The 22,373-nt window shown below is 42.7% G+C and overlaps 1 protein-coding gene across 2 annotated transcripts in view; it reads left to right on the top strand.

Moving 5' to 3' along the window:
* CD4 (CD4 molecule) overlaps positions 1-22,373 on the top strand; it is a 48,524-nt gene extending 26,151 nt beyond the window's left edge. The window contains exons 2-10 of one of the 2 annotated variants that reach the window (XM_064284689.1): positions 611-715; positions 842-1,018; positions 15,605-15,763; positions 16,199-16,432; positions 17,716-18,045; positions 19,241-19,441; positions 19,905-20,023; positions 20,365-20,432; positions 20,791-22,373. In XM_064284689.1, the coding sequence (XP_064140759.1) occupies positions 667-715; positions 842-1,018; positions 15,605-15,763; positions 16,199-16,432; positions 17,716-18,045; positions 19,241-19,441; positions 19,905-20,023; positions 20,365-20,432; positions 20,791-20,821 (1,368 nt within the window). In that variant the 5' untranslated portion in view covers positions 611-666 and the 3' untranslated portion in view covers positions 20,822-22,373. The remainder of the gene's footprint in view (positions 1-610; positions 716-841; positions 1,019-15,604; positions 15,764-16,198; positions 16,433-17,715; positions 18,046-19,240; positions 19,442-19,904; positions 20,024-20,364; positions 20,433-20,790) is intronic. The other variant, XM_064284690.1, reaches the window with a different exon arrangement.

Raw genomic sequence — 22,373 nt, 5'->3', positions numbered from 1 at the left:
ATTCTTTCATCTAAACTCTGAAGCTTCATCTGCTTGTCCCACTCCAGGGCCTTATAGAGTCACTCTGATAATGAACAGGGAATTACCTTCTGCTCTCTCTCCTGCACCCCTACTCCTGAGAATTTTACCTGAGAACTGTCTCTCAAATCACTCTCTTTTCCCATACTCCCACAGCTACTACATTTCAGTCTTCATCTTGTCTCACCTGGATTGTTGCACTCTTGCCTCCTCCCATTCACTTTCCCAAGTGGCTGAAGGGACCCATGTTGCAAATCTCTACACAGAATCTTTTAATGGCTTCCTAATGCCCAGGACCAAGTATCAGCATCTTATCATGGTATTCAAGGGCCTTCATGTCCTGGTCTGGCTCTCTGCCCTTAGTCCCTACCAATTTGCCACCTTCTCCATGTATCCTTTCTGATCCCAACTGGCAGAGAACCCACTCCCAACCAGGCAGGGCATTTTGTGGCATTTACTGCAGGGTGTCTGCTTCTAGGTATGCACATCTAGTTCCCTGAATTGACTGTAAGGATTCTGAAGGTATGTATATCATCCTTGTATGCCCCAGACCCAGTGTATGCCTGCTGACTAACAATTGTATCTCCCTCAGGCCCTGCCCTTTCTACAGGGATAGCTCAGGTCCCTGTCCACCTCAGAAAGGCCATAATGAAATGGAGAGCCTCTTTCAGGCACCTGCTCCTGGTGCTGCAACTGGGTGAGTGCTCAGATTTGGGGTGGGATGTAGAGGGCCTGGAAAGCGGAGCTGGTTGGGAGATGCAAAGGTGGAAGATGAGGGTAGAGGGGGACAACATTGAGGCCTGACCCCTTCTTTTCCACCTAGCACTGCTTCCAGCAGTCACTCAGGGAAAGGAAATGATGCTGAGTGAAGAAGGCCAGATGGTGGAGCTACCCTGCACAGCTTCCAAGAAGAAGAACATGGTCTTCAGCTGGAAATATTCTGATGGGACCAAGATTCTGAGCAACCAAGCCTCCCCCTGGCAAACCTTCTGTACACCAGGTAGAGGTTCTCACTTCCCTGTCCAGGGGAAAAAATGCACTATGAATAGAACACTCTTGGTGTCAGAACTCTGCTTCTACCAAACTCTCTAAAATCCCAGAGGATTAGGGTTGACAGCGACTTTGGGGCACTCTTGGCCTGTGTTTCCCAGTGCCGGGTGCTATCTGGGTGGCCTTCTTCTAGTCTGTACTCTGGGTGGCACATGGGAGCACTTTTGGTGATCTACATTAATTTCAATGCTTTGATACTTACAAACTTATTTTAATGTGTATTAGAAAACTAACTACCATATATTTCATGAATATTATTGCTACAAACTCGTATAGATGATACCTTGTTTACTTTGATTAACAGTGAGAGTGATTTTTTTCTTTTTTAGCTTTTAAATTGAAATCTTCAGACTTAAGACTTTAATACTCCTTAGAAACATATTTTATAGTAAAGAACACATTTTTTTTCATGTAAATTTTCTCCTTCATGTTCTCTTTTAAATAACTCTTCTTTCTTCTATGTATGGCTTCTAATACTCAACACATTCTTGAATAAGGCCTTCCTATGGGTCACAAGGAGCTCTGGTGGTGCAGTGGTTAAGTGCCCAGCTGCTAACCGAAAGGTTGGTGGTTCAAACTCACCACCATTCCACAGGAGAAACACGTGGCAGTTTGCTTTCATAAAGATTTACAGCCTTGTAGGAGCCCTACTACATGGCATAAACAGAAAACGAAACATAACAATGCACAAACACCAGAAGAGAAGCTAGATAACTGGGAGCTCCTAAAAATCAAACACTTATGCTTATCAAAAGATTTCACCAAAAGAGTAAAGAGACAACCTACAGACTGGGAAAAAATTTTTGGCTACGACATATCCAATCAGGATTCGAACTGCCGACCCTTTGGTTAGCAACCGTAGCACTTAACCACTTCGCCACCAGGGTTTCTAATCTCTAAAATCTACAAGATACTGCAAAACTTCAACCAAAAAAGACAAATAACCCAATTTAAAAAATGGGCAAAGGATATGAACAGGCATTTCACCAAAGAAGACATTCACCGACGGATACAAGAGGAAATGCTAATGATCATTAGCCATTAGAAAAATGCAAATCAAAACTACAATGAGATGCCATCTCACCCCAACAAGGCCAGCATTAATCCAAAAAAGAGGAAATAATAAATGTTGGAGAGGTTGTGGAGAGACTGGAATACTTATATACTGCTGGTGGGAATGTAAAATGGTACAACCACTTTGGAAATCAACTTGGTGCTCCCTTAAAAAGCTAGAAATAGTTGTACCACACGATTCAGCAACCTACTGCTTGGAATATGTCCTAGACAAATAAGAGCCATCACACGAATAGATACATGTACATCCATGTTCATTGCAGCACTGTTCAAGTGCACATTAAATTTTTTGGCAAGAACACTTCATAGGTGGTGTTTTTCCCAGCAATAACAAGGAACACTCCCCTCTTCCTGTCACTGGAGGCTGTTTTAGTCATCAGGTGCTGCTATAACAGAAATACCAAAAGTGGATGGCTTTAACAAACAAAAGTTTATTCTCTCACACTTTAGGAGGCTAGAAGTCCAAATTCATGGTGCCAGCTCAAGGGGAAGTTTTCTATCCCTATTGGCTCTGGATGAAGGTCCTTGCCATCAATCTTCCCCTGTCCTAGGAGTTTCTCAGTGCAGGGACCTCAAGTTCAAAGGATGTGCTCCCCTTCTGGTTCTGCATTCTTTGTGGCAGGAGGTCCCCCTGTCTGCTCACTTCTCTCTTTTATATCTCAAAAGAGATTGACTCAACATACAATCTAATCTTGTAGATTTAGTCCTGATTGATTAACATAACTATCTCTAATCCTGCCTCATTAACGTCAGGATTTATAACACATAGGAGGTAGGATTTACAGCACATAGGAATATCACGTCAGATGACAAAATTGTGGACAATCACACAATACCAGGAATCATGGCCTAGCCAAATTGATACACATTTTTTGGGGACACAATTCAATCCATAACAGAGGCCAAGAGAGGAGTCTGGACTTCTACCTCCACCTGGTAGTAATGAGGTTGCTCCCCCACTTCCTCTCCCATAGTAATGTCAAAGAAAGCCAGTTAAAACAGGTTTAAATAAGGTCCAGAGTCTCATAATATAATACAAAAATGTCCAGGTTTCAATAGAAAATCATGCATCATACCAACCCAGGAAAATCTTAAACTGAATGAAAAAAGACAATCAATAGATGCCAACACTAAGAAGAAAAAAATGTTAGAATTATCTGAAAAATATTTTACAGCAGCCCAGATAAATCAAAATGGATTCTAAAGAACGGTCATGTGCCAAAGAACAAATATATACTGACATAAATAAGCGATTAATGCTTCAATGAGCAATTAGAAACCCACTTGAAACAAAAGAAAAAATAGAAGGCCTGAGCAAAGAAATAGAAGATACAAAGGAAACCAAATGGAAATTTTAGAACTGAAAAAATACAATAACTGAAATAAAAAGCTCAGTGGATGGTCTCAACAGCAGAATGGAGGGTAGAGAGGAAAGAATCAGTGAACTGGAAGATAGAACAATAGAAATCACCCAATATGAACCATGGAGAGAAAAGAGACTTGAAAAAAAAAAAGTGAAAAGAGCCTCAGAAAAAATTGCTTTAAAAAAAAGTGAACAATAGTTTTGTGTGGAACTGTAAAAATGGCACCACGGCAGCATCTGACCTTGTCTAACTTCACAAGAGGGGAGAATCATCAGCATCAGCCTAAGGCGTGGAAGTCAGACGTACCACCTCTCTCCAACCTTTTTACCAATGCTGCCACCAGTCATCCCTCCCACAGCACTCTACTTCTCTGCTGGGTTTGATAACTTGTAGCAATCGCCACACAGAACTCACAGACAATACTCACAATTATGGGGTTTATTAGGGAAGTAATAGGCTACAACTCAGGATCAGGATCAGGAAGCATGCAGGCAAAGTCTCCCTTCTTCAGTGCAGAGCAGCTCACTCAGCTTCTCTTGGCTTTGCAGGGCTCCTTTCAGCCTCCTGAGGACAGGCTCCTCTCGGTGTCCTGAGGACAGGCTCCTCTCAGGCCCCTCAGGACAAGCCTCCTCTCTGGGCCCTCTGCCTTTGGCCCCGCTCAGGCCTGGCCTCTCCCCTGCTGAGGAAAGTGTTGAAAATCTCTTTTAACTCTGCTGATAAATGCCCAGAGGCACCCCCCTCTGCCAGCAAGCCTCCTGCCGAAAGGCACATAGCTCTTTCACCCAATGGGTCAGCATGCCCACTGTGGCTGCCTTGCTCAGTGGACTGGGAAGCTCACTGCAGCCATCTCGAGTCAGTCTCCTGGTTCTGCTGCCACCATTTCTCTGCTACCTCTTCCTGCCATCTTGCTTCTCACCATCTCATGTTATCTCAGGTGTTACAAATCTTTCTGCGTGTCCTGGGTCTAGGAAATTCTCAGCACAAGAACCCTGGGACCAAAGGACACACTGCATTCCCAGCTCTTCTTTCCTGATGAGAGTGAGGTCCCCCTTCTGCCCTGGCATTTGTTCTCTTTTAAATCTATCGGGATGGCAAAACTGATCAATCCCCTTGTTAGGTTCCAAACACCTTATTTGCATGGTCCCACCTCCACAAGAATGCCATGTACCTTATATATATTATTAGCAATGCTATCCAATCCCCTTGGTGTGCCACAAGCACCTTTTTTACATAGTCTTACCCAAACATTTTGTAGGAGTCACAAGACCCTGGTGAGAAAGGCCATATAAAAGCAATTCATCACGCCACAGGAACTATTCCAAAAGATCTAATATTTGAGACACAGGAATCCCAGAAGGAGAAGAAAAAGAGAGTGGGCTGAAAAATTACTCAAATACATAATGGCTGAAAACTTCCCAATTTTGGCAAGAGATATAAATGTACAGATTCAAGAAGCTGAGCAAACCCCAAGTGGGATAAACTAAAAAAAAAAAAATTCGCACCAAGACATATCATAATTAAACTTCTGAAAACTAAAGATAGAGGAAAAACTCTTGAAAGCAGCCAGAGAAAAATGCCAGCTTATCCATAGGAGGAAAACAATTTGAATGACAGTAGATTTCTGATCAGAAACCATGGAGGCCACAAGGAAGTGGCACAATATTTTTCAAGTGCTGAAAGAGAACTGTAAACCTAGAATCCTATACCCACAGAAAATATACTTTAGAAAAGAAGGGAAAATCAAGAAGGAAAACTAAGTGGATTTTATGCCAGTGGATCTACTCTAAAGGAATGGCCAAAGAAAATTTTCTAAACAGAAAGGAAATTATAAAAGGAGGAAACTTGGAATACCAAGAAGGAAGAAAAAACAAGGTAAGCAAAAAATATGGGTAAATACAATAGACTTTCTTCCTCTCTAGAAATTTCTAGATTATGTTTGACAGTTGAAGCAAAATTATAACACTATGTGGTTTTAAATGTATGTAAAGGGAATATTTTAAACAATTATATTATAGATGGGGAGAGTAAAGAGATACAAAGAGAGATAAGGTAAAATGATGATGCTAGTAGCCATCAATTAGTTATGTACATATAATGTAATACCTAGAACAACCACCAAAAAAATATGAGGCGATAAACTCAAAAAACACCGTAGATAAATCAAAATGGATTCTAAAGAGTGGTCATGTGCCAAAGAATAAATAATATCCGTAAATCCATACTGACATAAATAAATGATTAAGTGAATAAATAAATAGAGGAAAAGAGATAAATTTCCCCTGCAGAAGAATTCAAAATAATTTACGTAGATACCCCACTCTCAGGGAGGTAAAGTATAACTCCACTCCTTATGCATGAGCTGCACATAGTTACTTCCTTCCAAAGCATACAATATGGAGGGAGTGGAGAGTAACTTTACAGTAAAGAAACTTGACAAATGCTACCTTAGCTAGATGAGCAAGGTCACATCAACAGTGATAATTCACATTGATAGTATATACGCTCAATATGATGTAATGAAAATAGCACTTTACCTCTCTCCCAAAAACCCATACCCCAGTCTAATCAAGAGAAAACATCAGACAAATCCCAATAGGAAGATATTCTAAAAAATACCTGACCGGTCCTCCTCAAAACTGTCAAGGTCATCAAAAACAAGGAAAGTACCGAGAAACTAACACACCAAGAGATAAATAAGGAGACATGACAACTAAATGTGGTGTGATACTCTGGATGGGATCCTGGAACAGAAAAAAAGGCTTTTGGCAAAACTAAGGAAATCTGAATAAACTATGGATTTTAGCGAATAATAACGTATAAATATTGACTCATCATTTGTAACAAATGTACCATACCAACTAGTTATGGGGTACTTGGAAACTCTCTGTACTATCTTTGCAATTTTCCTTTAAATCTAAACATTGTTCTAAAAAATAAAATTTACTACAAAAAGATGGTCAAGTAACCCACAGGAAAAAGAAAATAGAAGAAAAAATAAATAAAGGGAACAAGCAGAAAGCAAAAAATAAAATGGCAAACTTAAGCCCTAATATATCAATAGTTACATTAAATGTAAATTGTCTAAATGCACCAAGTAAAACACAGAGATTCTCAGAGTGGATTAAAAAACATAACCAACCTATACTGTTGACAAAAAACTAACTTCAAATATAATGATATAGGCAGGCTGAAATTAAAAGGATGAAAAAAATATGTTGTGAAAGCATTAATTAAAAGAAAACAGGAGTCGTTATATTAAAATCAGATAAAGGAGACTTCAGGCCAAAGAAAATTACCAGAGACAGAAAGACATTTATATAATAATGGAAAGGTCAGTTCACCAAGAAGACATACCAAAAAAAAAAAAAAAACCAAACCCACTGCTGTCAAGTCAATTCTGACTCATAACGACCCTATAGGATGGAGTAGAACTGCCCCACGGAATATCCAAGGAGCACCTGGTGGATTTGAACTGCCAACTTCTTGGTTAGCAGCTGTAGCACTTAACCACTACACCACCAGGGTTTCCATAGCAATCCTAAATGTGTATGCAGAAAACAACAAAGTTGCAAAATACATGAAGGTAAAACTGATAAAACTAGAAGAAGAAATAGACAAATCCACAATTATAGTTGGAGACTTCAACACCCATCTCTCAACAATTGATAAAACAACTACACAGAAAATCAGCAAGGCTATAGAAGAACTCAATAATACTATCAACCAACGGGATCTAATTGACGTTTATAGAACACTCCACCCAACAGCAAAGTACACATTCTTTTCAAATGTCCTTGGAACGTTTACCAATATAGACCATATCCTGAGCCATAAAAAAAATCTTGACAAATGTAAAAGAATTGAAATCATTCAGAGTGCATTCGCTGACCAAATGGAGTCAAACCAGAAATTAATAACAGAAAGATAACAGGAAAATCCCCAAACCCTTGAAAATGAAACAATAACTTCTAAGTAATCCATGCATGGGTCAAAGAGGAAATCTCAAGGGAAAGTAAAAAAATACATTGAACTCAGTGGAAATGAAAATACAACATATCAAAATTTGTAGGGGATAGTTAAAGCAATGCTAAATGCATACATTGTTGATGTTTTCAGCTGTCATCAAGTCAGCCCCGGACTCATGGTGGCCCCATGCAAAGATGAAAAGTCTTGAATCCATAATCTGAGCTCCCACTTCAAGAAACTAAAAAAATAATAAGAAGAAGAAGAACAAACGAAACCCAAATCAAGTAGAAAGAAGGAAATAATGAAGATAAGTGCAGAAATCAATGGCAATGAAAACACAAACACAATAGAAAGAAATCAATGAAACCAAAAGTTGATTTTTCAAAGAGATCAATCAATTTGACAAACCTTTAGCAAGATTGACAAAGGAAAAAAAAGAGGGAGAAGACACAAATGACCAATATCAGGAATGAAACAGGGAATATCACTACAGACTCTGCAGGTATCAAAGGATAATAAGGGGATGGTTGTACAACATGATGAATGTAATTGTCTTGAACTGTACATGTAAAATATGTTAAAAAAAGAAAAGAATAATAAGGGACTACTAGAAACAACATCAATTTAGGTGAAATGGACCAATTCCTCAAAAAACACTGCCACAACTCACTCAATGTGAAACATAATTTGAATAGACCTAAAACTATTAGAGAAAATTGAATTCATAATTTAAAAACTCCCAAAAGAGAAATTTCCATACCTAGATGGCTTTATTGGAGAATTCTTCCAAATGTTAAAAGAAGAATTAACACCAATTGTACACAATCTCTCCCAGAAAATAGAAGAGGAGGGACACTTCCGGAGTCATTTTATAAAGCTAATATTACCCCGACACCGAAACTAGACAGACAGTACAAGAAAAGAAAATTACAGACCAACATCCCTCATGAGTATAGGTGCAAAAATTCTTAGCAAATAGAATTTAGCAATATATAAAAAGAATTATAAAACATGACCAAATGGAGTTTACTGTAGGGATGCAAGATTGGCTCAATATTTGAAAATCAATTGATGCAAATCATTATATTAACATGCCAAAAAAGGAAAATCACATGATCATGTTAATTGATGCAGAAAATCATTTGACAAAATTCAATGCCCATTCATAATAAAAATTCTCAGAAAAATATGAATAGAGGATAACTTCTTCAACTTAATAAAGAGCATCTACAAACAACAATGACAACAAAACTACAACTAACAAAACATTTAATATTGAAAGACTGAATGCTTTCTCCCTAAGAACAGAAAAAAGCAAGGATGTCCACTCTTACCACTCTTATTCACCATAGTACTACAATTCCTAGCCAGTGTGATAAGGCAAGAAAAGAAAGTACAGGGGATACAGATTGGAAAGAAAGAAATAAAACTGTTCTTATTTGCAAATGACGTGGTTGTCAATGTAGAAATTCCAAGGAATCTTAAAAAACAAAAAACTAATAAGTGAGTTCAGCAAGATTGCAGCATATAAGATAAACATACAAAAAGCAATTGTATTTCTAAATAATAGCAATGAAAATCTGGACACAGAAATTAAAAATATAATACCATTTACAATCACTAAAAAATAAATACTTGAATGTAAATATAACAAAACATTTACAGGATTTGTATGCTGATAACTACACAATGCTAACGAAAGAAATCAAAGAAGTTCTAAGTAAATGGAGAGCTATACCATGTTCATGGATTTGGAGACTCAAAGATGTTAATTTTCCCCAAATTCACATAAAGGTTTAACACAATTCCTATGAAAACATCAGTGAGTTTTTTTTTTTTTTTTTGGTAGGTATAAACAAGTTTATTCTAAAATTTCTATGGAAAAGCAAAGGAACTAGAATAGCTAAAACAACCTTGAAAAAGAATTAGGACTACCCAATTTCAAGACTTATTATATCACTATAGTAATCAAGACTGTGTGGAGGAGTAGACACATAGATCAATGGAACAAAATAGAGAATCCAGAAATACACCCACACAAATATGCCCAACTGACTTTTGACAAAGGTGTAAGAGTAATTCAATGGAGTAAAGATAAAGATAGCCTTTTCAACAAATGGTGCTGGAACAATTGGATATCCATAGACAAAACAAAACAAAAAACCTGCAACCTAAGTCTCACATCTTATTTAAAAATTAACACAAAATGGATCACAGACTTAAATATAAAATGTAAAACTGTAACATTTTTATTAAAAAAAAAAGAAAAGCATTGGAATCTAGCTAACGAAAAAGGTCTTAGACTTGATACGAAAAGTATGATCCATAAAAAGAAAAGTTAAAAAGTTGGTCTTCATCAAAATTAAAATTTTTGCTCTGCAAAAAACATTGTTAAGAAGATGAAAAGACAATTTACAGGGTGTGAAAAATATTTGTAAACCACATATTTGACAAAGGACTGGTATCTAGAATAATTTAAAGAACTCTCAAACCAGGTGTCTGGGGTCTTAAACGCTAGCAACTGGCCATCTAAGATGCATCAATTGGTTTCAAGCCACCTGGAGCAAAGGAGAATGAAAACACCAAAGACATACGGTAAAGATGAGCCCAAGAGACATAAAGGGCCACATAAACCAGAGACCCCATCAGCCCGAGACCAGGAGAACTAGGTGCTGCCCGATGACTACCACTGATGACTGCCCTGACAGGCAACACAACAGAGAATCAGCTAGTGGAGCAGAAGGACAGTGGGACGCAGATCTCAAATTCTCGTAAAAAGACCAGGCTTATTGGTCTCACTGAGACTGGAGGGACCCTGGAGGTCATGGTCCCCAGGCCCTTTGTTAGCCCAGGATTGGAACCAGTCCTGAAGCCAACTTTCCAGACAGGGATTAGACTGGACTATCAAATAGATACTGATACTGGTGAGGAGTGAGCTTCTTGGCACAAGTACACACATGAAACTCTGTGGGCAACTCCTATCTGGAGGTGACATAAGAAGGAAGAGGGGGACAGGAGCTGGTTGAATGGACATGGGGAATACAGGGCAGAGAGGAGGAATGTGCTGTCTCATTAGGAAGCCAACAGCTAGGAGTACATAGCAAGGTGTGTATAACTTTTTGTATGAGAGACTGACTTGATTTGTAAACTTTCACTTAAAGTACAATAAATTAATTAAAAAAAAAAAAAAGAACTCTCAAACCTCAACAATTACAAAAAACCCAAACAATCCAATTAGAAAATGGGCAAAAGAGAGGAACAGACATTTCTCCAAAGAGGTTATATAGGTGGGAAATAAGCCTATGAAGGGGTAGGCTACATAATAATAAGTAATATTATTACATATGCATATGAATATATGTTTGCACATCCAGAGAAAAAAGTATGGAATGATACACATCAAATTGTTTATAGTAGTTATTAGAAGGGTTGACAATGGAAATAGGAAGTATTGTGGGTCTCTATAATTTTTGTAGTTGAAATGACTAAGTTGAAAAATAAAGATTACTTTAAAACACCTTAAAAATGCATATTATGAGTATTTTCCATTTCATTAAAATTTTCGTAAACATTGTTTTTGGTGCCAACCTAATATTCCATCAAATGAATGTACTCTAATATTCTCTTATCCTTTTGTCTGACATTGTACCCTATTAAAAAAAAAATTATTAACAACACTATAATTATTATTATTATTTTTTGGTGCAAGAAGTGCAATTTTAATTTTTTCATTCAGCTCCTTTAAAGCTTCAAAAAGAGGTCTGAACTGGCAGAGCCAATCAAGCTGGCAGGAAAACATTTTGCCTAAATAACAGTATAAAATCCAGGGCGTTTCACATAAAACGCTAGATTTCTGAACCCTCTTGAAAACATGAAGACCTGAGAACACATGACATCTATCAGATGAGCTGAGTGTTTGTTGCCTCACTGAAAAGGGGCAAAGGCTTTCCAGGTTGTCATAGACCTCCACCCAGCCTCTCCTTACCTTCCTGGCCCCTATAGGCAGACTATCTCACTCTTGCAAGAAATTGGGCCAGACAGTGCTGTCATCTGTTCCAGCACTACTGAGAACCTTGGACTAGCAGGGCAGAGAGCTAAGGCACTGGGGATACAGCAGCAACTGCGGCACCATCCTTCCTTACGGAGCATGAAAACTGGAGAATATTTTGTTTTGTTTTTCCTGGCTTCCTTTTTTTTTTTAATTATTATTGTGTTTAAGTGAAAGTTTACGGTTCAAGATAGTTTCTCATACAAAAACATACACACATTGTTATGCGACCCTAGTTGCTCTCCCTGTAATGTGACAGCACACTCCTCCTTTCTACCCAGAATTTCCCGTCTATTTTTTTTTTTTTTTTATTCCACTAGCTGCCTTCTCATCTCGTCTCTGGACAGGAGCTATAATTATTATTTTTGTGCCTAATTTTGGTTTGCATTTTTAAATTACTGTTTTAAGGATAACGTTCTAGAAATGAAATGAAGGATATGAAAATTTAAAAATAGTTGATATGTATTGCGAAATGGATAGAAAGGCTCTGTCATTTTATAGTAAGTCTAGTTAATGTTGCTGTGTGCCTGTCTCACTAGGACCCTTGTCAGCACTGAGTATTATTATTTAAAACTTTTTTTTGTAATTTGATAGTTGGAAGGTATATCATTGTTGTTTTAATTTGCATTTCTTTGATCTACTGTGAGACTGAAACAATGTGCTACTTTCCGAAAATTCATCAGTCTTTTGTGTAAATGCTTTTGTTCTGTTTCTGTGGTTTACTCTTTCTCCAGAACAGCTCCCTTCCCCAACTTTCTGAACTCTGACAATGGCGGCATCACCCTCATCATTTCCCCAATTTCTGAACCACAGAGTCAATTTTTTTTCTGTCCTTTAATTCCTGGTTTCAAATCAGTCTCCAACTCTAGCTATGCCTCCCTTTGAAAAAGTTTTCCTGTTTTATCCTCTTCTTTGTTCTGATTGGAATGCCGCCATTACTAGCCAAGTAGTACATTTCACCTGGATTACAGTGAAAGCCTCCTGATGGTTCTTTCTGCTACCACTCTCTCATACGTTGATTTCTCTTCCACCTGAGCAGCACTGCCTTCCAAAGCACTGCTTTACACACATTTCTCCCTAACCCATTAAACCAAGCTTAGAAGCCTCTGCTAGACATTCACACTCCGAGCATTACTTTCGCCAAGTATCCCAGCCAGAAATGTCCACCTCCAGGTGGTTTCCTTATAGCCTGCCTGAACTGCTTTTCTAAAGCATACCTCCCGCCTCCCTTCTTGCAATGTGCTTGCAGTTCGCCTTTTCTCTAGTCCAGTTCCTGTACTTCTCTCAAGGCTAGGTTTAATACTGATGCCCCACATGAAGTTATTCCGGACTCATCCACGCTCTTAGACTGTTTGTACCATCTTGCAATCGCTTTTACAAAGTGTGAGACTGCCGGCACAAGTGAGCCATGGTAGGGAATATAAGAGAAAAAGGGAAGCAAAAAGGAAGAATTATTTTAGGGAATGCATGACGAGTTTCACTTTAGATCAGTTGAGTTTAGGGTGGTGGCAGGATATTCACATAAATCTATCCCTTGAGCTGTTGGAAATGTGGGCCCAGGATTGAGGAGAGGTGTTGGGCTGAGAATAAATATTTGGGAGTCATCTGCAGAGCGGACAGGGGAATGCAGTGGAGTTTGGAATGTCTATAGGAGTGGAGAAGAGGACAAGCAAAAGAGTCTGGGGTGACATCTAAATCTAGATGTCAGAATAAGAGTCCAAGATTAAAGGAATTAAAATTTAAAAAGGAATGGCACTTAGAAATGGAGGAGAGAATCAAAAGAGGTGAAAAAGGGGGCAGAGCTGGAGTAGTCTACTCTTTCAAAAAGTTTGGTAAATTGTGAAAGGGATGTAGTTGAATTTCAGAAAAATTTGGGAAACTAAACCACTTTGTAGAACCAGGGGAAAGAGGAAATAGGGTATGAGTTACTGAACAGATAAATAAAAGGGGAGATTGGGTGAGTGACGAGGGGAAGCTGGGGTGAGGTGTTGCCCAGGGCTACAGGATTATCTGGAAAGTTCTCCAGGAGAGAATGGGCTTGAGCAGTGGGGAAGAGGACTATGTGGTCTAAAAGAAGAGAAAAGGGAGAATGCATGGCCAACATGGAGTCCAGTCTCCTGCACCAAGGCAAAAATAGGCAGAGGGCCAACAATTCCTCAAGAGGCAGAGGTGGTGCCAAGGGGGCTGGGGATGGGGGCTTTAGCTTCAACCACCCTCGCCCCATCTGTCATGGATTGAATCGTGTCCCCAAAAAATCTGTCAACTTGGCTAGGTCCTGATTTCCAGTACTGTATGATTGTCTACCATTTTGTCATCTGATGTGATTTCCCTATGTGTTGTAAATCCTATCACTGTGATGTTAATGACATGGGTTAGCGGTGGTTATAGTGATGAGATCTACAAGATTAGATAGTATCTTAAGCCAAACTCTTTTGCGACACAAAAGAGAAGCGAGTTGAGAGACAGGGGGACCTCATACTACCAAGAAAGCAGGAGCAGAGGTTCCTGTGCAGAGAAGCTCCTAGGCCAAGGGAAGACTGATGACACAGACCTTCCTCCAGAGACTATAAAACCTTCCTCTGGAGCTGACACACTGAATTTGGACTTATAGCCTACTAGACTTTGAGAGAATAAATTTCTCTTTGTTAAAGTCGTACTCTTGTGGTATTTCTGTTATAGCAGCACTAGATAACCAAGACACTATCCCTCTAAATATATAATCTAAGTGACAAACCGTGTGTTTGTTATGTAAACCCAGCTTCAAGACAAGTCCTGTAGCTTGCTTTGCAAACCAATTGTTCCTTCTAAAGAAGTTCCTTAGAATTTAGAGAAAGGGCCCTCATTTACAGAAATCTGGAGCTGCCACTACACCCAAAAATAATTGGCTAAAGAGAAGAACTTCCTGTTGGTGATGATGTTAGATACTAAAAGACAAGCTGGAAGATACCACATATCCATGCCTGAGGAGCTTTCCAGAGACAGTATTGCAGCATAGTGTACTCAACAGGCCTGTATTTTAATCCTGGCTCCAACATTATTAGATCAAAATTCAAAAGACAGAAAAGGGCATATAGTGAAAAGTCTCTCTAACGCTTGTCCCACAGGTATTCAATTCCTCTTCCCTGAGGCACCCAAGGTTACCATTTTCTTATGTTCCATTCCAGAAATAATAGCATATATATACACACACATATATACATACATACACATATATTCCAAAACCAAACAAAACTCTTTGCCATCAAGTTGATTCCAACTCATATCAACCCTACAGGATGGAGTAGAACCACCCCATAGGGCTTCCAAGGATTGAATGATGGATTCTAACTGCCAACCTTTTGGTTAGCAGCTGAGCTCTTAACCACTGTGCCATATATATATATATATATTTAGCTATTTACTTATTTATTTCCTCTCCCTTTTTAAACAAATGGTAGCATATTATATAGTCTGTTTAATACCTTGCTTTATTCAGCTAATGATGTATCTTAGAGATTGTATCATATCGGTATATAAGCAGCTTCCTTATTTTCTTTGACTGCATAGCATTCTACTGAATGGGAGAACTCTAATTTATTTAGACTATCCCTTCTTTTCTCGGTAGACATTAAGTTTTGTGCATGCCTTTATAATTGTGACAGACATTACAAATTACTTTCCAACGAAATGCACCAGTTAACACTCCCACCAACAATGTTATAAGAGTTTGGGCAATTATTTAATCTCTGAACCTCAGTTTCTTTGTTTGTAAAATAATAAAAACTATATCCATTTTTGGAATTGCTGTGAAGATTAATTGAAATGATGCTTGTCAAGTATTTGGCACATAGGAGTCTATGCTCTCAAATGAGGATATTATTTTTCATTTTGGATTAGTGAAATATTGTCCCTGTTGGGTAAATGAATGTAATGGGACCTCCTCACCAGTCTGGAGTTCTCTGCTTAGCATGAGGGGCAGATTCTGCTGGAAATTAGTAACTCAGATCAGCAGGGTTGTGGATACTACCCTCACCAGTGGTGCCATATCTGGTGGTGCCATATCTCTAGAGCTCCCCAACCTCTTCCATATGGCTTCTGCTTCCAGCTCAATCTTGGCTGAAAAGTCGCATTGAATGCAAAAAAAACCTGTGGGACCAAGGATACTTTCCTCTGATCATCAAGAATCTTGAGATGAAAGACTCAGGGAATTACATCTGTGAAGTGGAGAACAAGAAGGAAGAGGTTCAATTGATGGTGTTCAGATGTAAGTGGAGAGGGTCTGGGATGAGAATACCCCCACGCCATCTTCCTCTTCTACACCCATCTCTACACCAGAATAGGGCTTGAGCTGGCGGTACTTAAACAGTCTGGAGATGGATCAGACTGGCCACCAAGTCTCCTCAAGCCCTCCTCAGGGAGAGAGGTAGAGGTTTAGAGAAGAAGAAAGAGAAGGGCAGGAACCAATTGAAAGAAGGAGAGAATGGGGAAGGGAAGAGGGGAAGAGGAGGAGGAGACGGCTGGATTTGGGGTTGGCAGCTGGGTGTTGGGAGGAAAGGAAATGTTGGGACAAGGGTAGAGACCCCCCTGGTTTCTCAGCCTCTTGGGGATGGGGTGTGTGTGTGTGTGTGTGTGTGTGTGTGTGTGTGTGTTTGTGTATGTGGGAGTGGGGGGAGACATAGGTGTCCTGCTCCCTCCACAGTGACTGCCAGTCCTGGAGTCCACGTGCTGCAGGGGAAAAGCCTCACATTGACCTTGGAGAGCCCTCCTGATAGTAACCCCTCAGTGCAATGGAACGGTCCATGGGATAAAAGCAAGACTGGGGCTAAGAGCCTCTTGGTGCCCCAGCTGGGATCCCAGCACAGTGGCAGCTGGACATGTACGGTCTCCCAGAACCATAAGACTCTGAAGCTCAAGATAAACATCTTCGTGCTGGGTAAGAGGAGCTCTTCTCCCCTGCAGTCTCCTCCCACCTCAGAGGCTGACAGGCCCTCCCTCTTCTCTCACTGCTCTGCTCCTAGGCCTGGTGCTGGGGGGAGGGGTAGGCCCAGGGACCCAAGAGCTGAGGTCTGTCCTGAGGGTCATCCTGGGCCCTCTCTTCCTCAATGTGCTGAGGAACAGCCAGTCCTTGGGTGGTGGACATGGAGGAGTGGGGGAGGGGAGAGAATATAAAGATGAAGGGAACAGAGGCCCTTGGAGGAGACCTCAAAGGAGGAATGTTGAGGGTATCTAGTTTCTTCATTGCCTCAGCTCCCCATCCCTCCCAGTTTGGCACATCCAGTTACTCAGGACACTAACACCAGCAAGCAAGCCCTGATGAAATTCTACATTGCACCTGTACAGCCGTGACCTAGGCACTGAGGGAAAGACCCAAAGCCAAGAACACAGGTCCCACTCCAGCTTGTGTCCTCCAGGTGCTTATGTGACATAAGGTAGTGGAGTATAGTGGTTTCATGCTTGGACTTTGATTTAAATCCTGGCTCTTACACTGACAAATATATGGCTTTGGGCAAGCTATTGAACCTCTCCGTGCCTTGATTGCTGCATCTGTAAAATGGGGATGATACTGTGACAGTACCCATCTTGTAGAGTTATGACAAGAAATAAATAAGCTAATATATTTCACACACTTAGAACAGTGTCTGGCACACGGTAAGCTCTAAGTGCTTGCTCTTATTTTGTGAAGGGTGATAAATTGCACACCTAAATGGTTGTTGTTGGGTGCTGCTGAGTCGATTCTGACTTGTAGTGACCCCATGTGATGGAGTAGAACTGCCCCATAGGGTTTTGGCTGTAATCTTTACTGAAGGAGATTGCCAGGTCTCTCCCATGGAACTGCAAGGTGAGTTCAAACTGCCAACCTTTCAGTTAGCAACTGAGCACTTAACTGCTGCACAATCAGTGCTTCTTATAAGTAGTGCAAGCCAAATGCCCTCTGTGCTCTAGGGATCCTGAGGAAGGAGAGGTCCCCCTGTGACTGGGCTGCTCTATGAGGCTTCCTGGAGGAGGGAGGCTGCCTTGGGAACATGTTGGGGTGGAGAGACAGGAGAGATTGAAGAGGTAAAAGGGAATTTAAGGACCTGAAATGCTAATGTACGTGTTTGAGCTTATCCTGGTCCCCCTTCCATCTCTGCTGCCCCCACTACATGCCTCCTCACCCTGCCCAGCCTCATCTGCCTGCCTCCATCTGACGCAGGTTCTCTCCCATCCCACCTCCAGCTTTCCAGGAGGACTCCACCACAATCTATAAGAAAGACGGGGAGCAGGTGAAATTCTCCTTCCCACTTACCTTCAAAGATAAAGACCTGACTGGGGAGCTGAAATGGCAGGCAGAGGGGGCTTCCTCCCCCAAGACCTGGATCACCTTCTCCTTGAACAACAAGAAGGTGTCCACATCATATATACAGAAGAGGCTCCAGATGAGTGAGGCGTTGCCGCTCAGCTTCACCCTGCCCCAGGCCTTGCCTCAGTATGCTGGTTTTGGAAACCTGACCCTGGATCTTGCCGAAGGAAAGCTACATCAGAAAGTGAGCCTTGTGGTGATGAGAGGTGAGGAGCCAGGCTGATATGGGGAGGGCGGGGAAGGGAGGTGGAGGGGCCTGGCCCAGGGCTCCCTCTGAGGCAGGGTGGACTATTAAAGAGGATGCCTAGTTAGGCCTTGGTTAGGAGTCTTCGGTAGTCAAACGGTTAACATGCACAGCTGTTAACCAAAACATTGGTTCGCATCCACTCAGAGGCACCTAGAAAGACAGGCCTTCTGATCTATTTCTGAAAAATCAGCTATTGAGAACCCTGTGGAGCACAGTCCTTCTCTGACGCACAAGGAGTCACCGGGAATTGGAACTGACTTGATGGCAACTGGTTTTAGGCCCTGGATGCCTGATCAAGCTGATCAAGGGCCCTCTGGGTTTTGGGCTGATTTTGAACTTAGGCTGGATCCACATGTCCTCCCCCAACAACCCTGGGCCAGCGTGAGGCTGCTTCCACTGAGAGTCCCCAGAGGTCGTGGACTGAGAACCAAGGTTCTAGGTCTGCCTCTGCCCAGCTCACCCTCTGTGACCCTGGCTAAACCCCCTACCCACCCTGGGCCTGCTTTCTCACCTGCCAAATGAGGATAACAAAATCTGCTCCTAGTAAGATAGTAGTGATGATAATAACACTGTGTCAAGCTCTAGGGTGAGTTCTTCACATCTTTATCTTTTTAACTATCATAAAAACCAAGAAACCAAGCTCTTTGCTGTTGAGTCAATTCGGACTCATAGCAACACCATAGGACAGAGTAGAACTGCCCCATAGGGTTTCCAAGGAGTGCCTAGTGGATTCGAACCGCCAATCCTTTTGATTAGCAGCACAGCTCTTAACAATTGCACCACCAGGGCTCCTACTTATCATAACTCCACAAATAATAATGGCTAACACTTGATGTTTAGTACATGCTAGGCCTGGTTCTAAGCACTTTACGAGAATTCATTTAACTATTTTTTTGGCTCAGAGAGAGTTAAACAACTTGCCCAGAGACACGTAGGTAGTAAGCAGTGGAGCTGCGATTCAAACCCAAGACCACTGGACTCCAGAAGCTGTGTGTTCTCTGTTACAGCTGCATGAAAATGTTCTCTGAGAGGCTAAGATAAGGGCACTCATGCAAAGTGTCATTTTTATTGTTCTACTGAATGCCCTTAGAGCTTGGCAGTGCAGGGAACCCAGAGGTCCAGGCTCCCAGCCCCAGCCTCTTGCCTCTCTGCAGTGACTCAGCTCCAGAACAATCTGACCTGTGAGGTGCTGGGACCCATCTCCCCCAAGATGAGTCTGAGCCTGCAGATAGAGAACCAGACGACAAAGGTCTTGAAGCAGCAGAAGCTGGTGCAGGTGTCGAACCCTGAAGAGGGACGGTGGTTGTGTCTGCTGAGTGACGAGGGCAAGGTCCTGCTGGAATCCAAGGTTGAGGGTGAGAATCCAGCTCCCATGCCCTAACCCCAAGCCTCTGCCTCCTCAGCCATGGGACCTTCCTGGGCTTGGCCGAGGCCACCTCCCAATTCCTCTAAGATGGATGGACTATACATATGTAGCCCATGGCACAATTTCCAGTTCCCTAAGGTCTGAAGCCCAGGAATGGGGCCCACCTGACCGAGAGCTACCTTCTCTGGGTCCCCTCCAAACACACACATACACACACAGGCCCTAAACCAGAGTTCTCCAGCATACCCTATAGTCTCTAAAACATAAACTTCCCCAGTTCTTCCCCCTCAAGCCCTGTTGGGGCCCTTAGGAGCCCTGGGAACCCTGCCCCTTTCTCCCAGCCCAAGCACAGTACCCAGTCTGGCTGGGCAGCCACCCTTCCTCAGCCCCTCCAGACTGCCCTGTGCCCCTGATGAAGGGCAGTGGGCTGAACACACCCCTTTCTCTTGCAGTTTTGCCCAAAATGTTCCAGTCCAAAGTGCTCCTGGCTATAGGGCTGGGTGGCGGCATAGGCCTGCTGCTTTTCACTGGGTTGGGCATCTTCTGCTGTGTCAGGCACCAGCGCCGGCGGGTGAGTGAGCCTCCCCAGACCCTCCAACATGAGCAACTACACCCCCACCCCTTATAGGACCCACGAGCACCTGAGGCCTGAACAGCAACAAGTGTGTCCTGGATATATTACCTGCTTCTGGTCCGGCTCTCTCTGCCCCAAGGTTTCTTCACTGGATATAGGGCCCTGTCCCAACTGCCATGCAGAGAGAGAGACAGGAAGGAGGAGAGAGCAAATTCCGGGACAGATGGTCTCAGCTATAGTAACTGCTTCTCTCCCAGCTTCCCCCCTGCCCCCTCCAAGGGGCACCTCCCTCCTGGAGGCCTGGGACCCTCACAACTCCCCTCCTTCTCCCTGGACAGCGCCAGGCAGAGCGGATGTCTCAGATCAAGAGGCTCCTCAGTGAGAAGAAGACTTGCCAGTGTCCCCAGTAAGAAAATGGGAGAGAGGAGAAGGGAGGGGAAGGAGGAGGAAGAGAGAGCAGGGGTGGCAAGAGGAGGAAACAGGAAAGGTAAAGAGGGAGGGGATGAGGAAGAAGGGAGGGAGAGAGAGACTGAGGTGAGGAGATGGAGTGCAGGAGGTGAAAGGGATGGCTGAGGTAGGAAGGAGACAGCCTGGAGGGGGTGGAGGGGTAGCAGGCCTGGGATGTTTCTGGATGTGGCACTGCAGCTGTGGCCCAGAGGCCACACTGCACTGGAAGAGAAGGGCGGGTCTGGGAGACATGGAAGTCCCAGAGGCAAAGGAGTTGGGGAGAAATAGACTTGGTCTCCTATTCTTTCTTCCTCCAGCCGGCTCCAGAAGACGTGTAGTCTCATTTGAGGCACCAGGCCAGGGGGAGCTTCCCACTCACAGCCTCCGCTGCTGTCCACCCCTGCAATTCCTATTGTACTCTAGGGGGCTACAGACCAGGTGAATGTAGCCTATTCCAGTGCCTCTGACCATCTCCTGGTCTCCTCATCTACAGTTTGCCTCTTCTGTTTCTCCTTTCCCATTCCCAGGCCCTTTGGTTAGGCCTCAACCCAGCTGGTAGGATCTTGCTCCCAGCCTTCCAGAGGCTTAATCATGCCATTTCTTTGCCCATTTCCTTCTCACTCACTCTTCTTAACCCTCTCCCTTGCTGCCCACTTGGACCCCAGGGGAAAACACAGGACCAGCCCTGCCTGGGATGCAGGGTGAGGCTAGGTGTCTGGAAATAGGAAGCACAAGATTGTCCTTTTACAGGAGAGGACCCTGAGACCAGAGAAGGCAGGGACTTGTCCAAGATCACACAGCCAGTCAAGACATACCCAGATCCAAAGGCTCCTGACTGCCCATCCCCACTGCGTTGGCAGGGCCATGGACTTACATCCAAACCTGTGCATAAACAGGCACACCTGGACACACACCCTGTGTATACAGCCACATACTTGTACATAATTCCTTATTACCCAAGCAGCATATCTCAGTTTATAAACCAATTTCACATCAATTGTCTATATGAACCTTATGAAATCCCATAATTCAGACAATGACAGGACAGCTCCAGTTTATAGATCAGGAATGGAACTCAGAGAGGTTAGCTGATTGCCCAGTGTCACATAGTAAGTGTTGGAGTTAGGATTAACCCAGGTCTCTTGACCCCTAGTCCAGTTCCACTGCTGTTTCTTGAACACAAGGACGAATACCACCCAGATTCCTGCAACTGGCTGGTCATAAGTCCCTAGTACGTACCTTTAGATTCACAAGCCCTCACCATCCACAGGGAGGGCCTGCCTCAGAATTCAGGAGCATGAAGGAAGGCCTCCCTGCCTAAAATCCTTCCTTTATCACCTGCTGGTGGCAGGATCCTGTTACCAGAGGAAAAAGCCTTCAGTTTTCCTAATCAGAGCACAGGCCCTGTGGGAGAGAGTACCCAGTGACTTGACACTTACCCTGAATAGAACTTTCTGGAAGGTGAACTTTGTTAGGGGGAGGGGGCAGTGAGCTAGCCTGAGAGTGAAGACCCTGAGGGAACCCCCTGTGAAGGGTGATAGCCCTGGGCCTCAATCTTCCTGCCCTGCATCCTCCTCCATGCCCCCCAACCATTCAGGACATAGGAATCATGGGATCAGATATGTTCTTCCTCCTCTTCTTGACTCATTTCTAAACTCAGGGCCTCCAGTCTCCTCTGCCTTTCTTACTTCTCTTTCTCATTCCCCTGCCCCCAACATCTTTGCCCTCTCCCTCTTTCTTTCTAGAATGCCTCTTCCAGGAAAACCACCCAATTGTTGCCACAGATCCCCACTGCCTACTTTGTATCCCTACCCATCCCCAACCCATGCCTCCCTGAGCTGACGGAAAATGCAATAAATTTACCATAAAGAGGATGCTCGGCATTCTGATTCTGTTTAAT

This window comes from Loxodonta africana, chromosome 4, assembly GCF_030014295.1.
Source record: "Loxodonta africana isolate mLoxAfr1 chromosome 4, mLoxAfr1.hap2, whole genome shotgun sequence".
NCBI lineage: Eukaryota > Metazoa > Chordata > Mammalia > Proboscidea > Elephantidae > Loxodonta > Loxodonta africana.
This window is presented reverse-complemented; position numbering and strand designations above follow the sequence as displayed.